Source organism: Colius striatus, chromosome 12 (genome assembly GCF_028858725.1).
Source record: "Colius striatus isolate bColStr4 chromosome 12, bColStr4.1.hap1, whole genome shotgun sequence".
NCBI lineage: Eukaryota > Metazoa > Chordata > Aves > Coliiformes > Coliidae > Colius > Colius striatus.
In genome coordinates, this window is record NC_084770.1 from 11,877,655 (window position 1) to 11,905,478 (window position 27,824).

General features: G+C 34.6%; 1 protein-coding gene across 10 annotated transcripts in view; it reads left to right on the forward strand.

Moving 5' to 3' along the window:
* Positions 1-27,824, forward strand: part of XRN1 (5'-3' exoribonuclease 1) — a 39,631-nt gene that overhangs the window by 1,115 nt on the left and 10,692 nt on the right. For 8 of the 10 annotated variants that reach the window (XR_009819510.1, XR_009819511.1, XM_062005554.1 and 5 more), the window contains exons 2-33: positions 1,875-2,107; positions 3,891-3,988; positions 4,347-4,456; positions 4,537-4,647; positions 4,884-4,966; positions 7,180-7,267; positions 7,371-7,539; positions 7,751-7,818; positions 8,820-8,954; positions 10,310-10,373; positions 11,151-11,256; positions 11,631-11,720; positions 11,872-12,028; positions 12,389-12,508; positions 13,549-13,718; positions 14,532-14,652; positions 14,744-14,842; positions 16,397-16,500; positions 17,019-17,150; positions 17,878-18,040; positions 18,466-18,579; positions 19,060-19,158; positions 19,322-19,437; positions 20,312-20,458; positions 20,798-20,887; positions 21,904-22,039; positions 22,771-22,827; positions 23,532-23,664; positions 24,718-24,787; positions 25,911-26,136; positions 26,780-26,881; positions 27,611-27,706. Coding sequence is in view for 8 of the 10 variants with exons in the window: in XM_062005554.1 (XP_061861538.1) it covers positions 1,875-2,107; positions 3,891-3,988; positions 4,347-4,456; positions 4,537-4,647; positions 4,884-4,966; positions 7,180-7,267; positions 7,371-7,539; positions 7,751-7,818; positions 8,820-8,954; positions 10,310-10,373; positions 11,151-11,256; positions 11,631-11,720; positions 11,872-12,028; positions 12,389-12,508; positions 13,549-13,718; positions 14,532-14,652; positions 14,744-14,842; positions 16,397-16,500; positions 17,019-17,150; positions 17,878-18,040; positions 18,466-18,579; positions 19,060-19,158; positions 19,322-19,437; positions 20,312-20,458; positions 20,798-20,887; positions 21,904-22,039; positions 22,771-22,827; positions 23,532-23,664; positions 24,718-24,787; positions 25,911-26,136; positions 26,780-26,881; positions 27,611-27,706 (3,807 nt within the window). In the remaining 2 variants the exon portion in view is untranslated. Of the gene's footprint in view, positions 1-1,874; positions 2,108-3,890; positions 3,989-4,346; positions 4,457-4,536; positions 4,648-4,883; positions 4,967-7,179; positions 7,268-7,370; positions 7,540-7,750; positions 7,819-8,819; positions 8,955-10,309; positions 10,374-11,150; positions 11,257-11,630; positions 11,721-11,871; positions 12,029-12,388; positions 12,509-13,548; positions 13,719-14,531; positions 14,653-14,743; positions 14,843-16,396; positions 16,501-17,018; positions 17,151-17,877; positions 18,041-18,465; positions 18,580-19,059; positions 19,159-19,321; positions 19,438-20,311; positions 20,459-20,797; positions 20,888-21,903; positions 22,040-22,770; positions 22,828-23,531; positions 23,665-24,717; positions 24,788-25,910; positions 26,137-26,779; positions 26,882-27,610; positions 27,707-27,824 lie in introns of those variants that run through there. The other 2 variants (XM_062005559.1, XM_062005560.1) reach the window with 2 other exon arrangements.

Consider the following 27,824-nt stretch of genomic DNA (forward strand, 5'->3'; position numbering starts at 1 on the left):
TAGATGTTTGACACTCAAAGCAGTTTTCAAAGCTTAGGTCTTTGTTTATGCTATGTTGGATTTCACTGTAGTGCCCTACACAGCTGTGTAGCAAGGCGCCAGTGGTGTATGCTGGTTTTTTAGCTGTGTTGTTAGAAGCCTGGGCTGGTCAGAGAAATTGGTGGCAACTTTAAACTTCTGATGAAGAACTGTGGCAAGCTGAGTCAGCATATGTCTGCAGTAATGAGGGGAGTAGTAGCAGGGGGTGATACTCCTGCTGTTTTCTGAAAAAGGCTGTTAAAGTTCTTAAGATCAACTAAAAGCATAGCTCTACCTTAAGTATGTTAATGTTATTCTTTATTTAATGTTTTTAAAGACTAGATTATATGCTTAGCTTATGTGGAATAATCATTCTTTATAAAAAAGAGAACATCTAGATTATTATCTGTGATACTAAGCTTCAACAGTAGCATGTATCCTCATTCTTCCTTTTCTCTTAGACTACATGAATATACAGACTGACACATACTAACATCTAGATTAGGATTTCTGTTTGCTATTCTATAAGAAATTACTCAGAATAAAAGGCAATTTCTATGTAAAATATTATTAATATATTTTATTTTTTAATGTCTTATGTATCTTAAAAGGTCATGTGTTTTCCATATGTGTGTTGCTTTCATATATAAGCTTTAGTTTTCATGTCTTTAGAAGGCTGCCTGTGCAATGTCCCATCTCTTCTTATCTGAAAGTTGTGTCTGTGTGGATGATGTGTTTGAACACGTTGAGAACACTTTGGTTACTGAATTCAACTGTACTGAAGATCACTATGCACAATAGAAGAGTAGTTACTGCAGGGGACTGGAGATCCTTCCTGATCCTGCCTCTTGTTTCTTCTCTTCGTCAGTCTTCTCTCTGAAACAGCATTATGTTTCTCTTGCACCTGGATGATAAATCAAGTCCAACAACATGCCTTTCAAAATTATGTAAAGATGTGTCAGCAGCAATACTACAGAAAGACACAGAAAGTTAGTAGTGCCTTTTTCCAGTTGGAAGGGCAGGAGGATTTTTAGGACACTCAAACAGGTGGAATGGATTTGTTTGTTGCAAATTATCCTTGTGCATTTTTAGTGGGTTTTGGTAAGAAAAAGTTTGTTAATGGCCTCTTTGCTTCTTAGGTTTAATGGTTTGTGCTCTATATGTTGCTTATGTATGTTCAGGAGAGGCTTTTTTCCTTGAAAAAGAAAGTTGGACTTCTACAGAAAAGGCTGTTAGAGGAACAGAGAACTAGACAGAGAAAAATCCACCACTGGAAAACGTGGGAAAGGAGTCGATGTTATAGTTGATTATTGCTTTTGGTGGGTGGTAATTGCCGCTCTTTAGGCTCAGGGGTGACTCCTAGCATAGCTAAAGAGGCAGCATGCAGGAGACATGAAAGGAATTGGTTAACACAGGGAGAGCCCTAAAGCTTCTTAGAGCTGGCTTTGCTTCTGAAATACTATTGGAAACTGCATTTGTTGTAGTGCAGCTATGCAAGATTGAAGTAGTGAAAGGTGTGCAGTTACTTCTAAAAAAAAAAAATCTCTTCCCAAAAATGGTGATTTTGATTTCCTTTTCCCTTATATGACTGAGCACAGGGGACAGAAGTCCTGAGGTACCAAAAGCAGCCAGGAGAGGATAGGAATCGTTCAGCTGACCTTATTCACTGGGGAAACCATATCAACAGATTGCAAGTGCAGACAAACCCATAACTAGTCAATAGGTTCTTAGCACATTGGTGTACAGTAGGTTCCAGGGAAGTCTTCCTACCTCAGCTTGTTTCCAGAGTTAATTACTCTCAGCTGTGCCTCTTGCTTCAGCTGTCACCAAATTGGTACTAACTGTTGGTTTTGTAGATTCCAGAATTTGACAACTTATACCTGGACATGAATGGCATTATACATCAGTGTTCACATCCAAATGATGATGATGTTCACTTCAGAATCTCAGAAGATAAGATTTTTGCTGATATTTTTCACTATTTGGAAGTACTGTTTCGCATTATTAAGCCAAGGAAGGTTTTCTTCATGGCAGTTGATGGAGTAGCACCAAGAGCAAAAATGAATCAGCAGCGTGGGAGACGTTTTAGGTAAGAGTATTTTTTTCTTGCTATGTCTTCAGAATAGTAAACACTTTAAAAAAAGAACACTTCCTTAAATATATGCCATGAAAAGTAAAATATGAGTGGTCATGCTTTTGATAGAATCATAGAATGGTAGGGTTTGGGAGGAACCTTTAGAGATCATCTAGTCCAGCCCTGCTGCAGAAGCAGGTCAACCTAGATCAGGTTGCACAGGAGTGTTTCCAGGTGCATTTTGAGAAGTAGACTCCACACCTTCCCTGGGCAGCCTGTGCCAGGACTCCCTCACCTCACAATTAAATAGTTTTTTCTTATGTTTAAATGGAACTTTTTGTGTTCTAGCTTCATCCCATTACTCCTTGTCCTGCTGCTAGATAAAATAAAAAAAGGCGATGTCCAAACCTCCTGACACCCACCATTTATATACATGTAAATATTGAGATCTCCCCTCAGACTCCTCTTCTCCAGACTAAACAGCCCCAGTTCCCGCAGCCTTTCCTCATAAGGAAGATGCTTCAGTCCCCTGATCATTTTGGCGACCCTGTGCTGGACTTTCTCCAGAAGTTCCCTGTCTGTCTTGAGCTGGGGAGCCCAGAACTGGACACTAGACTCCAGATAGTAGCTTTAATTTTTAGAGAAGTAAGGATAACTACCTGTAAAATGTTAATACTTAAAGTCAGGATTCGAAAAAAGGGACACTTGGCTTGTTACTTAATTGTGAGGTTTTTTTATCTCTCTGCATTTTGGACTTGGGTACAGGGGGAGCTTTTTTCCTATGAATTTTTTTGTGAAATAAACTTCAGTGGAGCTCTTAAAGATATCTCCAATGGCTTCTTAACCTGTGAGAGTCTTTGATAACTGTAATGGAATGTTCTTTGACAGTCATGGGGGAAAATAAAAGTTTCTAATGAACCTCTGGTTTCCTGTTGATACCAGTTAGGAACCTAGTACAGAGCTGCAAATAGATTTAGCATTAAGAGTTACGTTAAGGTTTTGAGAGATGTGGAAGTTTCTTTGAAGACTGGTGTAAGGAAAGAAAGCCAGTGGCCAGACAGTACAGGCATAGTGAATGAGATGTGACACAAACAAACTGGGGGAAGGGGACAGGAGAAAAAAATTTCAAGCTATTGTGACAGGGGCTGGGGTGTGGTTTTGGTGGTTTTTGAAAGGAAAATTTGAAAAGAAGTTGAGAGGATTCTAAGTAGAAAATTGGAGCAGAATTGAGAGGACAAAAATCTAAGACATTGGTGGCATCTCTCTTTCTGGTTCAAAAGTGTTTATGAAATCCTTGGCCAAGAAAGTCTAGGATGATATTTATTTGTTTCTCCATTACTATAGATGATAAACTGTTAGGTTACCCCTCCTGCTCCTGTGGTATTCCAGACTTGCTGCTTTGTTTAACTTACTTCACATTATTATTCTGGGATAGCGTTTTCAGATGTTTAGGTCCCCAGTCTTCCAACTGTTTCAACATAAATTTGCTTTCATTATCATCAGCCCTTGAACAATCATCTTGGTATTCTACATGTTAAATGTAACTGAGTAATGACAGATTATCATTATTACTAGAGGAAAAAAGTGCTATTTTTAAGCCTTCAAGTTGTATCCAAAACAGGTTCAGACTCTATTCAGGAGTTAGATTTCTCATCACCCAGCTGCCTTCTTTTTATTTTAACAAGTCACGAAAATGTCAATTACATGTATTTTGCCATTAAAGCTGTAGTTAGGATATTAACATTTTAATAAAGTGTTCCTTTCTCTACTCCCTCTCTCCAACCTTGTTTTGTTTTAGATCAGCAAAAGAGGCAGAGGATAAAATTAAAAAAGCATTAGAAAAGGGAGAAACTCTCCCTACAGAAGCCAGATTTGACTCCAACTGTATTACACCAGGTAAGATAATTTATTAGTTGGTTAAATTTAAGTGTTTAGATGTATGTTTTTAAAGCTGTATTTTGGCATTATTAACCTATCCTAAGGCCTTTTTTTAAAATGAGAACTGAGTCAATAAAGGCTCAAGTGGCGTTTGGAACACTAGTAACTTTTAGTAGGATTGTAGTACTGTCTCATTCTAAAAAATGTTTAGATTACTGTGGAAAAAAATAACCTCTGGAGGGGAAAAAAAAACAACTGTCCTTTTGATCTCTTAAAATATTTTTACTCTTTTTTTTAATTAATATTTGTTATATGCAAATGCAGTTTTGACTGGCTAGTGAAAAGCTTTGTTTCTAACTTGGATTTCTGTTTCCAGGAACTGAATTCATGGCCAGACTGCATGAGCATCTTAAGTATTTTGTAAATATGAAGATTTCCACAGACAAATCCTGGCAAGGAGTAACAGTCTACCTATCAGGCCACGAGGTCATTGTATTAATATTTTATTTTAAATAATTTCTGTTTTATAGAAAACTACTTGATGAATTTTGGTGTTTTTTATGCAGACTCCAGGTGAAGGTGAACATAAAATTATGGAGTTCATCAGATCAGAAAAAGCAAAGCCCCATCATGATCCAAACACAAGACACTGTCTGTATGGCTTAGATGCTGACTTGGTATGTGCGATTAAAATAATACAAACAACAAATGTTTATAAAATGTGTGTGTCTTTGATGCCTTCCTAAGCTCATGGGGTTCTAAAATGTTATTAAGCATGTAAATTTGTATTCCTGGCAGTTTGATTTTGTAATGAAACAGAACAGCAACATTTCTTTATACTGCTTGAATCTTGAGTGATAGTTTTTTTTAAAAAACAATGAAATAAGACCTGTCTGATACCTCTTTGTAATAGATTATGCTGGGATTAACAAGTCATGAGGCACACTTCGCGCTCTTAAGAGAAGAAGTCAGATTTGGTGGTAAAAAATCTCAAAGGTGAATTGATTTAACTTTTATCTTATATGACTAAATGTAATCCAAAATATACTGGTTCACTCAAACGGGTTTTTTTATTGTTTAGATCCTCAACTGATAAAATCTTTATTTTTGTATTAGAAAGTACATGAAATTAGAGAAATTGTTAAATTGTGCATGTGAATTAGTTTATGCAAGAAAATGTATACAGTGGGGACAGCTAATGATAAAAATTCCCTAGAGCTTTGGTGTGTTGTGCATCTCTTCATATTGCGAATGGAGCAGCCCAAAGTGTTCTGACCTTGTTTCCGTCTCTTTTGTTTTATGTAGATGTTGACTTTTTAAAATGTGTTTATAACTCTTAAGGGTTTTTGCATGTAAGTAAATTAGTGGAGTAATTACTAAAATAAACTGTTTTAAAGTGGCTGACTAGAAGCTCTTGTTATGGATTTGCCCTTTTTAACTTACCTGTGGGCTGTAGTTAGTAAGAAAAAGGTGATTTGTTCCAGAAAAGTGCATATATGTAGAACTATCCTGAAATAACAGAAAAGTGGATTTTATAACTGTTGCTGTGGTTAGATTCCCTCTTTGAAGGACCTTAAGCATGTATTTAGTGGATATAGGGAGAAGATAGGAGAAACAGAGAGAAATATACTTTTTCAATGCAAAAATGGTTTTGGGTAATGCAGCAATAAGTCATGAATGTTTAGACAAAGGCATCATTTTTGCTAATAAACAAATGTTTTTATTGCCGAGGACAATAAAATAAATGTCAGAAGTATTCTTCTCCTAGTCTTCTCATTCTGTTGATAGTGTTGGCATGTAACATTGTAATAATTTTAAAAGACCTTAAGTCTAATCAAAGAAAAATAACAGGTTTCTCTTTTTAAAGTAAAATAATATTGAAGTGTGACAGCCTTTTGAGGGATTAATTGAAGTATGTAATTAAAATGCAAGATACCTTATTAAAATTTTTTTCTCCTTTCCTCAAGCATTGTCTACATTTGGTTCTTGTTGTAATTGGAGGATAATGTTGCATGTTACAGGAATTTATTTAGGAAGTTACAGGAAATGCCTTTTCTAAATATTATCATTGTCATGAGTACTTACTGCTGGAAATGTGAAAATATTAGAAATACATGTAGATCAATATCTGTCAGCAATTTCTCCAATTTAAAAAAAAAAAAAAACAACTAAAAAAATTAAACCAATTATTTGTTTTATCAGGATTTTGAAGTCCAGTGCAATGAAGACTAAGGGACAAAATGTCTCTATTCTTAGAGCATCAACCTGGACTTGCTAGTATGAGAACCAGATTTTAAAGTGACAGAATTGGATTGACAATGACAGCCAAGTGTAGCTCACGTAGTCTTTGTATAAACTTGTGCATCACACATGTTCCTCAGAGGGTTTTTTGCCAAATTCTGTTCTGTATATGTACATGTGAATACAGAGATATTTATGCTGGTTTGTCACTGCAGGGACACACAGTTAGTTACAGTATTTGTAAGGTGAAATAGTCCTTCCCAAATTTCAAATACTTCAATCTTCAGCTCATTAATCCTTTGGTTTAAGTACTAACTGATTGTGGCCTAATGTTGACTTACGTGTGAAGTAATTTTATTGAAGAGAGGAAAAGAAGGAAAGAAAAAGAGCAAAAGAATAATATATGTTGCCTAATTTCTACCATAAACAAAAACAGTAGTGGGGTTTTTTTTGGTGCTGTGTTGAAGCCGCTAGATAATACATAGCGTATTTTCAACTTGAATATAATCTTTTCCTACAGGAAGCATTTCAAATGACTGTAAATGTAACCCAGACAGATTAGACGTGAATTTGTGAACTCTGCATGTACTCAGACTAAAATACCTTAAAATTTACTGGATTTGGTGCAAAATTAGGTTAAGTTGTTCCTCTTTTGGACAATGAGATAATTACTTGGGAAATAGTTAATGCAAGTTGAACTCTACAAAGCTACCCTGCTTTCTCTAAGCTAGCCGTGCAGTCACATCTGTACAGTGCAGTCACATCTGTAGTATAGAAAATTCTACTGCAAAATTTATAGACTCAAACCAGATGAATCCTAAAATAAATTCAAAGAAATGTGAATACATTATTTCTTCTGAAAATATATAATCCTAGTAAGATTACTTAGTTATAGGTAACCTTAGATGTATTAAATATTCACGATGAAAGTGTGTTTATAAATAATTTACGTTTTGAATAATTTACAGAGCATGTGCACCAGAGGAAACCACATTTCATCTACTGCACTTGTCACTGATGAGAGAATATATTGATTATGAATTTTCACCAGTAAAAGTAAGTTCTGATGGAACTGGAAAAAATGTGAGGTATTTTTATGTTAAGGTGGTAATAAAAATTACATTCCTGAGGTTTCTTTCCTTTATTTTTTTTTCCTCAGGACAAGATTTCTTTTGAATATGATATTGAAAGGATAATAGATGATTGGATCTTAATGGGTTTCCTTGTAGGAAATGATTTTATTCCTCATCTACCTCATTTACATATTAATCACGATGCATTGCCGCTGCTTTATAGAACATACATGGCTGTGTTGCCAGAACTGGGAGGTAAGAACACCAAGTTCAGTCGTGGAAAGTAGAAACATTAACTTTCCTGCATTAATATTCAGTGACCTCTTCCACCACCTTAGAACGTGTAGCATTTATTAGACTTTCATTAGGCAGCCAACAAGATTGTGTTCTGTTATCTCTGGGGTATTTAAAATGCATTTTTAAAATTGTTAAATTATTAATTTAAAAACCTTGATTTTCTCAATAGGTTACATAAATGAAAATGGACATCTGAATTTAAAACGCTTTGAGAAATATCTCACAAGATTGTCAGATGTAAGTAACTTCAAAATGCGACCCTGTAGAACAACGTAAGCTACTGAATATAACCTCAATATAGTGCCCTAAAATACACTATACTGTAGTCTTAAACTGTTACGTTACTGTTTTTTACAAGTGATTCCATGAACTGTTTTATTATTTAACTGATAGGATTCAATGAGTTCTTGTCTGATGTTATAAAGTAAGAGGAGAGATTGAATCATTTGATCTATGGTTTAGCCAAAATCCTTTAGTACTCTGATTCACATTAAGTTTAACCTGTAGAATCATGGTCTCATGGAATAATGTCCTGCTGTACTGAGTTAAATGTGTTGCAGGCAGCAGTATTCTTTGCTTCCCCTGCTGGTCAGTTTCTTGTGGTGTAAACAAGGTCTGAAGATTTGGGACAACAATATTTTTTGCATATTTTTTATGAAGATAACCGGTAAAGACCAATGAAGTGTTTGTGTCTCTCAAGAGGCAGGCAGCAGTACTCTTCATGAACTAACTGCCTTACAGGAGGCATTTCTGTTAAGTGCCACTGCAGTAATCCATCTCAGAGATGGGGAAATTGTACAGGTTGTATTGAAATGGCAAGGTCTCAGCCTTCTGCTGAACTTGAAATAAGGAAATTTATCTGCCGTCCCTGCTTGAACCCGGTCTTCTGATTCTTGGATAGAATTATGAAGGTGCTGGGTGTATGGAACAAGACTGTATTACTGATACATACATGTGTATATTTACTGCTTCTAGAGTTGATAGTGAAGTGTGGAAAGTGACTATTTTTGTTACTCATTGCTAACCTACTGAGACAAAATATGGTTTGGGTATATGTTATATGTTGCTGAGAAAAAAAAATCCAATATTAATCTAATAGTCATTGCTCTAGGACAAAATGTTTATGTATAAATGACTCTAGATGTAATCTAATGTATGTCTAAGAAGACATTATTTTAGCACTCTAAATTTGACATTCCTCAAATATTTATAAAACTAACTTCAATCTTTCTGTACAGTTTGATCGTGAACACTTCAGTGAAGTCTTTGTAGACCTAAAATGGTTTGAAAGTAAAGTAGGCAATAAGTACCTCAATGAGGCAGCTGGCATTGCAGCAGAGGAAGCCAGAAAAAATAAACAAAAGAAACAAAAGGTTAGTGTTTTATATGCACAGTTTTGGAAGCAAGAATATTACTTCATGCAAGTCAATAATTTGATCATAGAGATTTATGCCATTTGTCTGTGTTGAGATTTTTTTTTTGACATCGGAGAAGATAGTGAAACGTAAGATTGAAAGAGCTGTGTGTATGCACTGCTGGTTGTGAGTGATGAAATGGTTAAAGTCAGGTTCTCAAGACTTTTTAAATCTTGTAAACTCAATTCTTCATGTCAATTTATTTGTTTCAACTGCAGCAAACTTACTTCTGGGTGAGTTATGGTCAAACTTGCTGTGCTTTATAATGTTACTTTTCAGTGCATAGCCTGATGGAACTTGTCTGTATTTCAGATACAGTTGATAGCACATTTGTGCATGTTTTGGTATAGGAGACTATTTCACAATGAATCTATAAATAACAGTTACATTGGTGTGAGCTCTCTCAGATTGACTATTAAAATTGCAATTCTAAATATATCTAATTGATAAGGAACACCTTTCTCCTTCTTTCTCTCTGTCCCACTGTCATGTTCCACACCCTCACCTCCATTGTCTATCCTTCTATGCATGCCTTCAGCAGAGCATAGAGTAGCAGCAGCAAATTCCTTCTTATTTGATGTCACTGTATATCATTATCTTCCTCTTTAGTGCAGTCTGAGGTTTATAAGAACAAGATGTTAGGTCTTCCTTTAATAAGGTATGCTTTATATGTGGTTGTTTTCTTATTTGCCACAGAAGGTTGGAGCAGTTGTGTAGTATTAGCTAGCCGTCTTGACTCATCCTTTGAATGGCTGTGACAGTCAGGAACTTGCATATCTCAGGTACAGGAGAAGAGGACCAACTTAATGACTCTGCGTATGGAAAGCTACTCAGTGCTGTATGTGAAAGACAGTGTGTAGTGCAAGAAGAGAGTGAATGTTTGGCTTGTTTGACACTCTGAAATGTAATTTTTTGTATTGTTAGTTCCCACAAAAGTAGTTCAAACTCTCAAAAACGTACTGATGAAAAATTTGACAGCGTACTGATACTGTAGCACAATGCATGATGTAGGTAAAAATGCTTGTATGTACAGTGCCCGTTTTTTGAACTAGTTGTATTGTGGAAAAGAAATAATCAGAATTTTTTTTTACAGTAGTTAAGTTTTTATTTGAGGTTGCTCCTTGTCTGATCTCTATGGGTTACATAATTTTTCCTAGGCAATTACAAGAGAAAGAAATATAGTAGATTTTGTACTACATAATAGGATTAGTTATACATCTTGATACATTTTGAGTTGTAGATTATATGGTTGTGAATGAGCTGTGCGGATATTATTCTATATTTGAAACTTACCTCAAATATTTATTTAATAGGCTCAGGAAAATTCTATATGTTTGGCTGCTTTAGAAAAAAATGAAGGTGAAGTGACTCCTAAACGTAAGTACAAGTACTTTTTCTGTTTATATATAACAAAAAAACTTTTAAATTTGTGTATGCATTTATAAGATCTCTAAGAATTTCATGTCAGAGATGACTTAGATGTAAATTAGTTACTTACGCAGCTATTGGGAAAGCAAGCTGCGTATCACTGGCTTACGGTGAGAGGAAGTGGGGATAAAGCATTTGAAGTGCTTCTTACCTGACCATTACTTCCATGATGAACTGAGGGAATGAATGAGAAGATCTTCAATAACATTAGGCTTTGATAATTGTATACCTGGGTGTTTTGTTATACAGATGGGGACAAATTAGCAAATTTTAATACAGCTTTGGGGTTCTTGGTCATGGTAATTATGTTTTTTAATTAATTCCCCTTGTGACACATGTCTTTTCATTCATGTTTTGAAATTATATGTAAAAAAAAAATGTCCATGACAGAAGATAATGTTGCTAAAAAAAGATTACATTTTACATATTTTTAAAAATTGCTTAATTTTTTTTCTGTTGGTTTTTATAGTCCCTTCTCTGTTCTTGTAATGGGGCTACAAAGTGGGTTGCCTGTGGGTTCAGTAAAAAAATAAAGAGTTCCAGACTTTCTCTGGGTAAAGGTTTTGTTTGATTGTTTTACATTACCTTCAGTGCAAGGAAGGTATGAGTACCTGTAGATGTGAATTCAGGAATGAAGTTAAAGCATTGAGTGAAAACTCTCTTCAAACCTTACTGTAGTAGAAAAGTGAGTGGTAATTATTTTTGTTTTCCTATCTGCTTTTTCAGCTGTGTTGGAAGATGAACCAGAAGATGATGACCTGTTTGAAACTGAGTTTAGGCAGTACAAAAGAACTTACTACATGACTAAAATGGGTGTAGAAGTAGTATCTGAGTAAGTGTATGCTTCCACTTTTTTGCTTATTTTGCTTTTATAAAAAACAAAACAAAACCAAACCACCAAAGCCAAGTCTTTGCACATGTCTAGTACAAGATGGAATATTCATCCATGTCAAAAGTGGAGAACACGTAGTGGTGTATAGCAGTGGTGATGCTTTGGGCTGATGCAACAACAACTTCAAGTCAAGTTTTCTGTAACAGTATTAGAGGATTAGAGAGAAAAGATCCATTAGCATTAAATGAATCTAGAAAACTGTGGTCTTACGAGGTTCCCAAAAATGCTCTGTCTTCATTCCTATGTACAAAGTACCAAGTGTTTTTATATACCAGTGAAAATTAGAAATATTAATAAATATTTTCTCTTTCCAGTGACTTCTTGGCTGATCAAGCTGAATGTTATGTCCAGGCAATACAATGGATTTTGCATTATTATTACCATGGAGTTCAATCATGGAGCTGGTAAGAAAAACTGAAATGAGAAACCCCTTAAAGACTGAGCAGTATTTCACCTTGTATTCTGGGAACATTACATGTAGGTCTGTTTGTGATTTGTGAACACTGTTGTGCTATAATTAAGTGAAGTAACTTAAGAGATTTTTTTTCTCTGCAGGTATTACCCTTACCATTATGCACCTTATCTGTCAGATATTCGCAACATTGGTGAACTCAAAATTGAATTTGAACTAGGAAAACCTTTCATGCCATTTGAACAGCTACTTGCTGTACTTCCAGCAGCAAGCAAAGATCTGCTACCTAAATGCTACCAGGTGGGATTTCTAATTAAATTGCATTTATCTATTGCTACCTGGTTGCTTTATATTGAAGTGACTCTTTTCTTGATATTTTTGTGTGTTCTCTTAGTTAAAGTCTACCTCTAAATATTAGGTGTATGGTTACATATTGATATTTCTTACTCTTCTTAACACTACTAAAAGTAAAGTAATGTTAAAAATAATTATAAGATTTTGTATTTGATGAGCAGTTTCAAATTAGGACAATTAAATAATAAATGTTGAATTCCTGTTCAGCTTTGAATTGGTTTTAATACCAGCCTTCCTCTCTCTCTTCCTAGAATTAGTGCTAAATTGTCTCTGATATTGTGTAATTCCTCTATTGTGTTTTCTTAGCATTTGATGATTAGTCAAGACTCTCCTATTATAGAGTATTATCCACCAGATTTTAAAACTGACCTAAATGGAAAACAGCAAGAATGGGAAGCTGTAGTGTTAATCCCATTTATTGATGAGGTAAGATCTTTCAATGTCTGCCTTCTATAAAAGCTTCATAAGAAATCTGCTGAACGTCTTAATTAATCATCAGTTAGACAAACAATTAAACAAAAGTTTAAATTAACACTTGATAAGACCACAGAAAAATATGAATGTGTTTTGCCTGGAGGGTCAGGCTAGATTAAGTTAACTTTGCTTGTGGTAACTTCAAGTGTCAGAAGTCTTAAGTAAGGGATGTGAACTTTTTGTCATTTGTTCATGTCTTTATTCAGATATTCAAATATTTAATTTCAAGTTCTTTGATAGAAAAACATCTATTCCTATATACATTTAAAAAAATACAGAATGTCTGTAGGTAAAATAAGATAAATACTTATGGGAAAAAAACAACGACTGAACAGAAATCACCAGTCTTTTTACAGAAAATCTCTTCACATGAGCACCAGCAATAGGTAGAAGATTTTAAGTAGAAATCAAACAGTAAAACATTAATGGAGAAGAATAATATAGTAAAATTTTCCTTTAGTATATAGGATATCAGTATTACATACACTGTTGTAATATCTTTTATCAGATTAAATTTGAGCACATGATAAAGTGGATTAAAATAAAAGTGCAGATTAGATATTAAGATGTACACAGGTGTGGGGTGATGTGCCTATCAATTATTTCCATAGCTTACAGAGCACAATTGACAGGACTTGGTCTTCTCACAAAAGAGAACAGTTGCTGTGATCCATAAGGTTTTGAAGGTTTTTCAATAGTTATTTTGAAGAGTTTTGTGATAACATCTTAAATATTTTTCTAAGTCCAATTTTTCAAAATACGGTCAGGCTTTGGAAACATATTTGCAGACAGGTCATCTTTGTTACCCAAAGCCATTCCATTGTAATTGTCCAGTTTTTATCAGGGAGCTGGGACATGAGAAAAGGTGAGGCTGCAGTTACAAAATTAACACATGAACCAGAAAAGTACAGATACCCACTTTCCCGATGTAGATGTTTTCCTTGCTACTTCTTGCTGTCAGTTTTACATATGCTAACTTTTCTGAAATTTAGAAACGACTGCTGCAGGCCATGGAGACCTGTAATAAGTGCCTAAAAGAAGAGGAGAAACGAAGAAATACTCACAGTGCTTGCTTAATGTACTGGCATGACAAAGATGCAGAGTTCCAGTACCTGTCACCATGGCCAGAGAAATTCCCTGCAGTAGAAAGATGTCATGCTAGGTAACACTGACATAACTATTTTAGAGTAGACTAGAAGTAGTTATGCTTTATTAGCATTTTAAGCAAAGCTTCTATGTGGCAATGTATACATTCAAAAGTATAAAATTAGATGTTACTTGTTGTGAGTGACACGATAAAAGTATTTGTCCTTTTTCTTCAAGTATTACTTTGCAAAATAGATGAACCAATGCTAAGTTGGCAAAAATACTCTAGAGAATTGCCGAACTTGGTAGGGTGCAGAGGATGGAAGACTAATAAAATATCTGATAATCTGATGATTTTATTGGCACAGTACTCACAGACCATTAGTAAAAAAATGTAAGCATTGGATCCAGTGCGGATTCAAAGGGAAGTGGGTTTTTCCCTTTTCTCTCACTGGAAGTAGCCAGCATTAACACAGGCAGAGATTTCAAGATTACATGGGAACATAACCTTAATGGTAGTCAAACTTAAAGCAAAGTAGGCATGGCTGTTGCAGGATTACACTAAGTGAAAAATGAATAATTGTGGAGGTGAATGATACCATATGGAACCAATGCTAGTTTATAATTTGACAATAACAATTAGTTAAAACAGTGAAGTTAGGACATACTGTGGCTTAAAGTTTTGTGTTTTTCTTAACAAGTGTTCTCTTTGCAACAATAGCATTTGTTTTATAGTCCTTTGGATAGACTCCAAGTGGCTTAAATTAATTACTACCTTTCAGTAAAGTCAAAGGGTTTGTCAATTAATGACTGTTTTGAATCAGTAATGAGAGTTTCTAGAGCCAAAGGTCAATCTGTGTGAGCAATCATTGTACAACTTGTTTTTTAGGTATAAAACAATACCTTTGGATGCTTGGCATGTAGAAATAACCCACAATAAGATAACTAAAATCAACAAGAGTGCATTATATTTTTGTGGATTTCCTACTTTAAAGCACATAAAACATAAGGTAAAAGATCTTTCTCTTCTGACATTTTCAACTGAATTTAGTAGATGATATCTATGTAAGAGTTAAGCAAGGCTGTTTTATCTTTACCCAGTTCTATCTTCGAAAAAGTGGTGTACAGGTGTTTCAGCAAAGCAGCCATGGAGAGAACATGATGTTAGAAATCATAGCTGATGAGAACTCAAAAGAACAGGTAAGCATTCAGCTCCTAACAAGAAAAAAACCTCCCAAACACAGATGAAATATTTGTCAGAAAAAGATGGAATTTGTTAAATAGTTAGACTTGAAATGTTTGTTATTTATATCTTCTCAGTAGAGAAAAATATTTATAGAGTTGTACTGGAAACGCTTTAATTTATTTTTAAACCCAGACATCCCTTAGTTAAATATGTTGAATAGGTAATTTAAAAGACTATCGTGAGATCGTTTTAAACTGTATTTAACTAGTAATGCTTGAATTCAAAACGAACTTTATATGTAAGTTGTTAAAATTTGATTAATAGAAAGGAAGGTGAAGTAAAGCTGTATGTTCTAGGCTATAGAAATAATTTTTTAATTACAAGCTCTGAAGTTCTTAGCTCTCAGCCCAAAGTTGAGACTATTAGGTGGTAGTAGTCTCAGTTTTTATACTGAGAAATCAACTACATTAGTTGACACTAAAAGCTTTTGTTGACTATTGACGTCAATAGTAAAAATCAAATTTAGTAAGAATTGAAGTGCTAAATTTGTGTGGGAATAGTCTAGAATTTTGGGAATCTGCTGGAAGATTTAAAGTTGTCATGACTTCAGAATATTAAATGTCAGTCTCTATATAAAATTTTCTGACATTTCTCTGCGTTACCCATCATTCTCAGATGAGGAGCTGGTGAGACTCGTTCCTGACTAATTGATAGTTAGAAATAGTCTAAATCCAAAAAAACCAGTTTCCAGACCAATGCCCCTTGTCTTTTGTGTAACTGAGTATATGGATGCTTTTACTTTTCTAATCAGTTGTTTTTCATTAACAAGACTTACACCTTCCTCTTAAATGAAACTGTTTGCAAGAGAAATTCAAGGAAACAGTTGGTGCAGAGAAATTAAGAAATAGTATTTTTTCTATATCCTTTAAAAGCTAACCCTATTTCATAATAAAAAATACCAGGTAGCAAAAGACAAGCCCAGGAAAATAAAGACGTTTGAGATAAATAAAACCAGGAAAGGAAAGAGTTGGAAAACAAGAAGATGGATTTTACAGTAGAGAGATAAGGAGAGTGAATATTCAAGATATGTGGCAAAGAGAATAGGCCAAAATAATATATAAAAAAAAATTAAGAAACTCACTGGAAAACAGAATGTAGTGTGAGAGTAAAATTACAGGTGCTAGTTGAATCTGTGACATAAATGCTGTTTCTCCATTGCAGTGATACATTAAAGTGAAATTCGTAGTGCAGAATGTTTTACTAACCTCAGATTGTCAGTTTGATTGTTGTCACAGACACAAATAGTTCAAAGTGATTTAACAAAAGAAGTATGTAGTAAGCCTATACCAGAAATCTAAATCAACAACTTACATTTTGCCCTAAAAATTGAAATACAATTCTCCTGTTCTAAATAGAGATTACTAATGTATCAAAATACAATTTAATGAGCTAAAAGCTTTTTACTCTGCAAGCTGGAGTAGTTTTTATTGCAAAGATTTGAAAGTATTTTAACAAAACCAAAAAAATTGGATTAGTAATAGTAACTTCTGGGTTTTTTTTTTTTTCAGGTGGTAGAAAATGTTGCCAGTTCAGTACTTGGAAGGCGTGTTTTTGTTAACTGGCCTCACCTTGAAGAAGCCAGAGTTGTTGCTGTGTCAGATGGAGAAACTAAGTAAGAGACTTTTAGTAGTTGTTTTTCATCTTCATTGTTTTATTCAAAAAGAGTTATTTAGGCAGTACAAAAATTTGGGGTTTATTGTACTGCTAGTTTATAAGCCAATGAGTCCAGATGTATCAAAGGCTGCTTGGTGGAAGAACCTTTGCTTAATGTTGTTCTGAGACTTGGTTATCTCTGTAGAAGTCTAGTGCTTCAGTGTTTTGCTGTAGATATAGAAGTTTGTGACAACTCAGTCTTAACTTTGAGGGGAAAACACATGCACAGAAATACACACAGAACAATGTAAAAGAGAACATTTCTCTACAATCTTTCTTTTAACATGTGCACTGGTGTTTTTTGTAAGGAAAAAAGAATGCTGCATGACCCGATGTGAAAGAGGTAGAGCAAAGAATGCTTAAAGTTTTCCATGTCCTTAACAAGTAATTTCTAATTGTTTGCAGTTTTATTCACAATTGAGTATGTGTAGATTCATTTTATTTGGTTAAATTCATACCTGTCATAATATTCTAAAGGTTTTATTTGGAAGAACCACATGGCACACAGAAGGTTTACATGGGAAATACAGTGCCCCCAACTAAAGTGGCTTATGTTGGAGATAAGGAACAAAGCATATGGTTAAAAGAAATTCAAAGCATTTCAGAGCAGTAAGTAACTTTGAAAATTGAAGTCAACTTTGCATTTAATAGTTTTGCTCTGTTTTGTTGCTTTATTACAGACCTATGTGGCAGAGAAGAGCTGCTGCATACTTGATGAATGTTAATGAGTATTGGAATTAAAAAGAAGAAAAGTTGAAATTTCAGAGTATACAAATTTAGTCCCTAGGTGTTTTTAAGTTGTTACAAAAGAATTCTCCAATGAATCAGTTTCAGTATTTACTCTCTCACTTACTTTTCTGTTCTGGTCTTAATATTTCTTCAGTTGTAGGAGGTATATAGAATGGAGTCATGAAGTTACAAGTTGAATAGCTTAGTACTGTTAAATTTTAATAACAGTTCTTGCTCTTCTTCTCTACCTCTAAAGTCTAGATCTACTCCAGATGCTCAGTGTAAAACAACTGAGTTACAGTAGCTTGACAAAGTATATCTGTCATTTGAGTTAACTGCCTGAATTACCCCTAAGTCTTTCTACTGTGAGAGTAAAATGAGTTCAAGTTGACATGGTTAGCTGTGTAGTGATGCCTATGCAGCAAAGGATAAGCAACTGGTTAAGCTATTGATTCTGGATATTTTTTACGAAACAGGAAGCAAACTATTAGAATCCTTTGGCTGAGAGTATTTTTTAATTATTTTTTTACTTTCCCCAAGAAATTAATTCTACTCCCTTGGTTCAGTTCTGTCTATTGTAAGCAAACTAAATGTTCTGCTTTTTCAGCTATCAGAGAAGAAAAGGAATAATTATTCATGAAACATCAATAGTTGTGTATGCTCAGTTACTGACTGGTAATAGATACCAACTAAACCAAAAAGGAGAAGTTTATTTGGAGAAGCAGTGGTCAAAACAAGTTCTTCCTTTCGTTTACCAAACTGTTGTCAAGGTAAATATACAAGTTGGGTGTGTTCTTGCATGGAACTTCTTATTCCATTGAGGCAGGGGTTGCCTGGAGGAAGGAGTGTAAAACAAAAAGAATGAAGAAAATGAACATAATAAAATAATTTATTGTGTAAAAAAACATGTTTAGGCAAATATTTTTGTCAGAAATTTTAGAAACCCGTTGCACAGTTTTTAGAGATGGTTTTGTCATCTTTTTACTGATGATCCTGTGAATGTACAGCAGTGGCACTCAGGAGGTAGCATAGTTACTTTTGTAACAGCCCTTGTAGTGTAGCTTTAACTTCTTTGCCTTTGAAATATTTCAGACTCAGATAATGTTTTTGGGTAAGTGTCTATTTATATGAACTTTTTAACTATTCTACTGGAACCGAATGATCTTCTGTGTTGCTAATTTTGTCTTTCACGTAGGATATCAAAGCCTTTGACTCTCGGTTTTCAAACATCAAAACTTTGGATGACTTATTTCCTCCTGGAAGTACAGCCTTTATGCTGGGATCGCCTTACTACGGCTGCATGGGAGAAGTTAGTTACAATAACTTCATAGATATTTTCCCTCCCCGTCTAGATTCCTTTATTTGCAAACCTAAAATACTGTAAGACGTTGTGTGACGGTAGTGATCATTTGCTAGTTAAAATTTCACTTTGAAAATTCTTTGGTGATTTAATCAGAAGAGGGGATTATTTTCCTTTCCCTCTCACTGTTGCTGGCATAACAGGAAAAAGGTAGCGTAGCTTGAATGCGGGATTATTTTTTTTATTATTTGAGATAAATTGCGGTACATAGAAATTGCTGTTTTGGACACTTTTCAGTCAGGGATTCCTTTGATTTAATGCTGTTTGCCTCCATGAGGAAGCAGTTTGCAGTTCAAGGCAAGGTGATGAATCCCAAAGCATCTCTGTGCCTACTGCAGCAAAATTGTTGATGAAGTAGACTGCAAGATCTAGTATCGCAAGATTGCTATTTGTAAGTAACATTTTCCATGTATTGTGGTTCTCTCCAAGGTTCAAGATTCACGTGATGTGATCACAGAAGGTAGAATTCGTGTAGTTTTCAATATTCCATGTGAACCTCAGCTTGATCCTTTAATACAGAATCAGCATGTAAGTGCTTCTGGTTTTCTAGTAAAAGATGAAACAATATGTCAAATACATTTTGCAGTGGTGAATGTCTTTGAAGGATACTTCCATATTATTCATTTGCCCTTTGCATAAAAATCCCTGTCCTTCGGGCATTGCCAATATTTTTTGTTTGTTTGTTTTAAAGAAATATTCTGTGAAATACAATCCTGCATATGTTTTGGCCAGCCGTCTTGGAGTAAGTGGATATCTTGTCTCCAGATTTACAGGGAGCATCTTCATTGGAAGAGGATCAAAGAAAAAGTAAGTTATTCTTTGTGAATTTTGGCTGTAAAGAAGCTTCTAGATTCTACCAGAACTGCAGAATTTCTGTTGTGTTTAAGTGCTATTCTTACCAGGTGTATAACTGTTTTAGGATGTGAAGCTTTCCTTAAAGCATATTTGCTATAAACTAAATTAATTTACAATCTTCTCTCCAAACATAAACATCTTTTTAATTCTTACTTACTGGAGAGTTGTTCTGTTGGCTTTAGCATTGTAGAAGGATATAAATTGTCTTGCCTGATTAGTTGTTTTCATAATTGAAGCACGAATTTGAACTGACTTTGCCACACTGAGAATAAAAAACAGAATTGGGATCTAATTTTATTGTTCTTCTCGTTATTGCTAGAATAAAAGGATAATAATTTTTTCTGTATTTTTTAAGAACTAAGCTAAGACCAAAACTGGTAAAATCTATAAGGGAGGCAATCTCTAGTTCTCCGAATGTCAGAATTGTGGTTTCCTAGGACAGCTCACTAAAATAGTGGTTGATGCGTGGGTGGCTTCTTGTGATCTAATGTGTTTATTTGTTACACACTGATTGTTCAGGGCCATCCTTCTACATCTTGGTAGATGCTGGGTAGACCGCAGTGGATTAGATCTCATTTTAAGAAGAAGGGTAAAATATTTCGTATCCTCCTTTTGTACTAAGTTATGAGGATGCATGTGGACAGGTACTGTAGCACAGCTTACCTTCTGTAACATTTACAACTGTTGTGGTGATAACAAGGGAACAATACAAGGAATTTAATTTTTCTGTGGTTTAAACCTGAGGATGTATGCTTATGTGTTTTTTTAATGTATGCTCACACACTTGTATCTTACTGCAAGTTAATAAACTTTTTCCTGTTTCCAGTCCTCATGGAGACCACAAAGCAAATGTGGGACTAAACCTGAAGTTCAATAAGAAAAATGAAGAAGTTCCTGGCTATACTAAGAAAGTTGGTAATGAATGGATGTATTCTTCTGCAGTAGAACAACTACTTGCTGAGTATTTAGAAAGGTAAATATTGGATATTCACATTATCTTCTTCCACGTCAGTCTTTGAGTTTTGTGCTCTAGACAGAGGTCTTAGAGCTGATGAGTTTGTTTCTGGACATTGCTTTGATGGAATTTATTTTTTTCGAGTATTCTCCTTCCAACAGTCTCTATCCATGGAGAGATGGAGTAATTTTGTCACCGTCTTACCATTGGCGTGTGAACAGTATGACACTGAATTAAGTAAAAAATAATCTGTCTGGGCTCCAGAAATTTTTGAACCCATCAAAATTTGTTTTGATGAGGCTTTTTTTTGTGGTCTAAGCTGATGAGAAACTTTTGACTTCCATTATTTATGTTTAGGGTCCCTGAACTATTTAGTTATATAGCCAAGAATACCCAGGAAGATATCTTCTATGAAGATGACATTTGGCCTGGAGAGGATGAGAATGGGTAAGCCATCTTTCTCTTTTATTTGGGTTTTTAATTGTGTTTTTGTTTGGGTTTTTTTCTCTAAAGTTAAGTAGAATAAAAGCTGACAGCATTTTGAGATTGATGGTGACTATATAGTGGCTACTCTGTAACCAGAACCTTACTGTTCCTTGAGTAGCATGATTGTTCAGTGATGACTCAATGTTGTATATTCCAGTTATGGAGTCCTAAGCCTCTTGTCAGACTCCAATCTCAAGTCCCATCAAGGAGAAATTTAATTTTCATTGGCCACTTTGTGATTAAATTTAAAGTAACCTTCAGAAGCGTAGTTATAAACAGCCACAGTGTCACCAACATACCATTTTGGGAAAATAAGCAATAATAATTTCCATGGTTTAAGATCACTTTGAATTTTAAAAATAACATCTAGAGAGTTTAAAGTACTTGGCATATTTTCAGTGTACTTTTAGTCAGTTTCATGGAAGACAAGGAGCAACCTTGGTTCCAGATATAGTATAGTAAGATCAAAAAGCTTTTTGTATTAGCTAGTAAGCCATATTCATAGGCTTGAGTTGGTAAGTCTGCAGGATGCTGCACTCCACAGCACTCTTACCAGGTGGATATACCATTATAGAACTCTTCTAAGAACCTCAGATTTGTGCACCATTTTAACCAGAGGCATGCCCTGAAGTTCTTCAGTGTTGTGAGAAACAGCTGTTCACAGAACCTTTAATAACAGCAGGACAGGGTCATTTGGTTCAATGCCTGCGTACTTTACCAAATACTGCTAAATAATAGAATTTTTTACTTATTTGGGTTTTTTTGGGAGACAAAACTTCAGATTATAGTTATGAAACAGTATTACATGATTTGGGGATTTTTTTTAGCACCTTTGGTAAACTCATACAGAACTCTTACATTCTATTACTTCATGAACATATACAAACATTGTGCCTACATCATCATAATTGGCTGATTGAATCAGAGAACATAGTAAAATGCAGTTAAAAGTTTTAATTTATGTTATTTTTATTTAGAGCTGAGAAAGTTCAAGAAATTGTTGCCTGGTTGAAGGCACATCCTGTATCTGCTTTGTCTCGCTCATCTTGTGACTTGCAAATCTTGGATGCAGCCATTGTTGAGAAAATTGAAGAAGAAATAGAGAAATGCAAGGTATGCAGCTTGACATCAATATGAGCAGGGATGAACCAAAAAGCAGCTGCTCATTAATTTCTAAGTGCTTGATCTAGAAAAATATTATTGAAGATTACTTGTCATTCCAAAGAAGAGAATACTGAATGTAACCTAAGATCTCATTTTGTTACGGGAATTGTCCCACACATTCAGAAAACCTCATTATTAATATTTTTAATTGACTGCTTTTGAGACAATTCAGCAGCATTAGGCCATACTCTGAACTCTGCCTTTCGGTGATTTCAGAAAGGAAAATATGCCAGTATATATTCTGGACTACCAAAGTGCTCTGTCTAAGTGCATTCCCAGCTGTTCTTCCATAGCAGTTTCTCTTTGGTTTGAGGAAAATTATAAAGTTGTTTTCTGATGGCCACAGATCAAAAAAGAGCCCAAGGAAATTACTAAAGCAAAAGCCAAAGGTGAAGCCATGTGACATAGTGAGCTGATACCTTTGAAATAGTTGCAAGGGACATGGTAATAAAATTGGTATGAATTCTGGAATTAACTAAACAATGCAAAAGCTTTGGTAAGTAATCAGTCATGTTTTAAAAACTGGTCTTAGACATCCTAAAGACTTCATGAATGCTCTTTACAGTTACCTGAAAGAAGCAAAAGAATTCTGCATAATCTTTGCAGGTATTTTCTTGTCCCTGAAATCCTGTACTGGTTCCTACACTAGTTGGTAATAGCCTTCTGTTCCTTTCCCTTAGCAAAGAAAGAGCAACAAGAAGGTGCGAGTAACTGTGAAAACCCATTTACTGTACAGAGTAAGTGACGTGTTAACAGATTTTTTTTTTAAGTTCTTCGGATCATGTTTTTTTACCTAAGCTTATCAACTTTTAGAGAGTTGCATTAGATGAAAGTACTGATAGATGAAGTCATTTTATGGTGCCTTCTAGAAAATCAATTTGAGAGTAGTCTGTCTCTAAAAGGAGACAATTTATTCTTTTACCAACTCCATCATGTATTATACTGAGTTTTCAGTTCTTATTTACCTTCTGTCCTTCATGCTTCTACAGTTCTTAATAGCTGTATCATGAAGGCAAAACAAAATGTACTTGCCATTTGTTTCTTCTCCCATTTTGCGTTTTGTTCAGTACTTGAGATAAGACCAACCGCCAAATTTAGACTGCAATTGCCTGGTGTTTCACCTGTGTTACTACTGTTACTGATACAGACAGATTACACTTGGTAGTTTTATTTTGGTTATATTTATTTCATTTATTGATCTCCTTGGTTTGCCTGGGATCATGTACTGCACTGCTGTTTCTCAGACAGAAGCAGTGACTTAGAGTTGCAAGAAAAAAAATAAGAAAGGTTGCTTTCTGTCTGGGAGAGAAGAGTTGATGTTCTTAAAAATCGTTGTTTCAGAAAGTTTTGTTTATAGTGTATTTCAAATAACGTTATAAATATTTAGTATAATCCTTTTTTTTTTTTGCCAACGTTAACACAATCTTTTGGTTATTGTCAGCCATTAGAACAACAGAATGGGGTAGTTCCTGATCGAGATGCAGAGTATAAGCTGTTTGACCGTGTTGTCAATGTGAGAGAGAACTTTTCCGTTCCGGTTGGTCTTCGAGGTACCATCATAGGAATTAAAGGAGGTAATATTTTCCTCAGTTGTAGCATTAGAGCTATATGACAGCTTAGCTAGTGACATGAAAACAAGATTCAGAAAACTGTTGTATAATGGCAGTGAATGCACAGAAATTTCTCGCCTAAAAAACATATTCACCTTGAAGGTACTAATGATGTATTTAGTGGTTTAAATTACACTTACAAGTATTCCATGATAATTTCATGTGTTACTCAGCTCTCCTTTGAATAAGAAATTACTTACCCTTTGTTCCTTTTTAATACGAAGAAGACAGAGAGACCAATGAGAGAGGACATATGTTGCAAAAAAAGAACAAAATGAAGTTATGGGAAGATACAGACAGAGTTCAAGAGAAATAGAGATAAAAACACATTGGCCATAATATTTTAAATTACCGTAGCATTTTATCAAATATTATTTGTCTCAAATTGTTTTATTTGGAGTTTGGTTTTTGCTGTGTGATAGTCTATTTCTATAAAATGGCGTGGATTTATGCCTTCTATGACAAGAAGATACATCTGTTTCAGGTAAACAAAAGGATTTACTGAATCCCATTGGAGAGATCAGTTTAAGATGTAGTAACATAAATTTTTTTCTTACCTGGCATTGAAGTAGTTGCTTTCTCATTTAGTTTGCATCCAACAGAATCTTGAATACACTAGATCAGAGTGCAGCCTTTTTTAAAAAGTGTTCTTTTATCTATAGTAATTATATACTAGTATAACTTAAAGGAGTAATAGTCTACCATTATTCAAGAAAGTAAAGATGAAACTGTTGGTTTTAAACGGTGTGAATATAAAGATGCCTTGCATCTCTTTTCTGGCAGTTTCTGACAGCTGTAATACACTGCTATAAATTGTAGTTCAATTAAGGCTGTGCATGGTACATTTCTTTTGAAAGTTGACGTGCAGCCATGTATGATTTGGAGAAGTATTTCCAAATTGCTGTTAGTGAAATTACTAATGTAAGGAATAAAGATTTTTCTGTGGCTGATGAGAGTTTTGGAAGAAAACAGCTACTGTTACGTCTATAGGATGACATTTTACTTTGTTTTCTATAGCCAGTAGAGAAACAGATGTGCTCTTTGAAGTTTTGTTTGATGAAGAATTCCTTGGAGGCCTAACTATAAGGTTTGTGCAGAGGGTTTCATAGTTGTTTGATGCTGTTGGTATAGATGGCATAAAGTCATTGCCTTCAGTTTGGTTGGGTGTTTTCAATGCCTGTTTTTAAAACTTTGTCAATGGTGTTGGTCAGTTTTTATTTTTTCTATGGGTAAGGGGTTTTTTTCTCCTTGAGTAGGGATAATTTTCATGAAGCATATTACATTTTGGAAATGCCGTTTAGGCTTTTTTGTGTATTTAGAAGCTTCTGATTTGTAAGACCAGCAGAATAAAGCAGTAGATCCAAATGTCTTTCTAAAACAAATATGTAGAAAACAGGTTATTATCTGTATGTCTTCTCAGCATGTAGATTTAAGAAAGCAGTCAGTAATCATCAGTTCGTCTGAAGGAAGGACTCTGAACTATCAGTAACAGATACTTAGGCACTAAATTCTAACCACCATTAATCTAAACTGTTCATCAGGAGTTGGAAGCATGGTTAATGCTATTGCTTTAAAAAATGTTATAACTCTTCTGTATTTAAGTAATCAGATAAACTTCTAAGTACTCATCAGATTTTCTTTTACTCTTGTTGTTAGCTGTGTTACTTTCTTAATGAGAAATTAGACAAGAATCCTATTATTACCTGCGCTCTGCAAGCGTAACACGATCCTATCCTTCGCAAGAGTTTGTCCTGTAACAGATAATCTTTAGTATTTAGAATCATAAAGGAAGATGTAAAACTGACTAAATGCTGCTTGACCTCAAGGTATAATTTGGTGACTGGCTTCAGTTTTCATCTCCAAAAAATGATATTTTTGTTTCCTAGTTAATTTTTTTTTCAGAAATATTTACTGCAGAACTATGCTATAACAATTCACTCACCTTTACCATTTTTTGAGTTCAGCACTAAAAGGTACAATATAAACTCAGTAGTAGTAATTGTTTTCTAGTTTTGACAGACAGAAGCCAAAGGGGAACACAATGAGATTAACACTGTGTGTAATGGTACTAGATTTCAATATTGGATACAGTTTTCAGCCTCTGTTGTTCAAACTTGTGTCGTTATCTTTTGGCAGAGAGGCAACAGTGTCATTATATCAGGTATATTAGAATGTCAGCATTAAAACTATGTGAATTTACTTTTCTTAAGGTGCTCACCTGCCAGAGGTTATCGTCTGCCATCAAGTGCCTTAATTAACCTGTCTCATGGTAGTCGATCAGAAATGGGAAATCAAAAACTGACGGCCATAGTGAAACCTCAGCCAGCTGTGAATAACTACAATTCATATGCATCCGATCTGTCATCTGCGAGCTCACAAAAAGTCCCTCTGGGAGGCCTCAACCATTCTCCTCGCTCCCTTTTTGTTCCTACTCAAGTAAGACTTTTCTTTCATTTGAAAAAAAAAAAAAGTTGTTCCCTAGAAGCTGAATTAGGACCGTGGTGGTTGTCTCCATTTGTACAAGCAAAATTAAATTCTAATGTCGCTATATTAGAAGTAGCATAATTCTTGTCTGGAGAAATGAGTTAATCCAGTAACAAAAGGGACTAAAATTCCTCATTGATGGCTTTTTGCTTTGAGAACTCCAGTTGCATTTTTAGAAACAAGTATTTAGTTTAGAGCAATGACACCCCATGTAACAAATGGTTTGTTTGGAAAGAAATGTAATTATTTCCATAGAGCTTCCTGTAGGCCAAGTTTGTCCATGCTTATAAAGAGAAGACATTATTTCCTTCTCAGTTTTGTTTCTTGGTCATGATTTACTTTGAAAATACAGTAAAGGGGGTAAAAATTACAGGTGAGTTAGAATTCTCATGGCTCTAATAATACTTTCTTTTTTAATAAGTGACTTTAAAGAAAATTTATATAAATAGGTAACTTCTTGTTGCTACAGATGTGTTTGAGAAGAATTGTCTCATGTTTTTTAAGTCTATACAAGAAAGACTATTTTTCAAAACAAAATTTGACTCAATGAAACACTTCTGATTTTTTTTCTATTCTTTTTCTCTCAATGATTTAGCAACTGAATGGAAGACAGCTTTACAATCTCAGGGCTGAAAATCAGGGCAACTCTAATTCACCCCAGAAAGGATCATATCTCAGTGGCAATCAGAAAAATAAAGTGAGTGTTCTGATTAATTTAGTATTGGACTCAAATATTTCAATATTTATTTTGGCCTCCTATTTATTTTGGCCCTCCTATTTAGGATGTCCTTTTTTGATGATTAACAGATAGCTTTGGTTTAGTACATCAGATGTTTAGTACATCAGTAGTCTGGATACAGACTGGAGCAGAACTTGTCCCAGTTCTTGAATTAGTATAATGTCCTCTACTATCCTTTTTTGGAAACCTAGAATCTAAACGTGTTTTCTACATAGCTGGACCTTCAGTTCTGTGGTAATATGTCTGTAAGATTATGTAGCAAGTGAGGCTGATTGACAAAGCCTTTAAAAATAAGGCATTAATAGTAAAATTTAAGAATATTGACAGTATGAGAGCATGCTTTTGAAACCATTTGGAATTATTATCTGAGCTTAATTATACTTGGTGATCTTTTCTGTGTTCAGAAATTCAGTTAATAACGAAGCAAAAACAATCTCAAAACAAACTAAGCTTATTTAATAGTGATTCTTAGGAAAAGCTCTTCTGTAAATGTAAGCCCCCACAATAGCCTATTTCATCAATTAAACACGTGAGTTATACTAGTGTCAGTATTAAAATTTCTGTCATCTGAGCACTGTTAAACTTAGACTTTATGATTTTCAGAATGTCTTCATATATGATAAGCTGTTCAGTAGTTGAGTCTATAGCCGCTGAGTTTGTTGCGGATGTTGTTTGTTATTTTGTCAGGCACAGAGTAAGCAAGATGATGAATTCTGTAGCATATGGCAATCACTGCAGAGTTCTGGGAAGTCTCACCACATTCAGCAAAACACGCATGAGAAGGTTAGTATATAAACAGATCCCTGGGTTTAAAATATGAAGGTAAAATAACTTAATTTTACATATCAGTTCATCACATCAGAAAACGTTACAAGTAAATCCTCTCGATGAAAGTATTGTC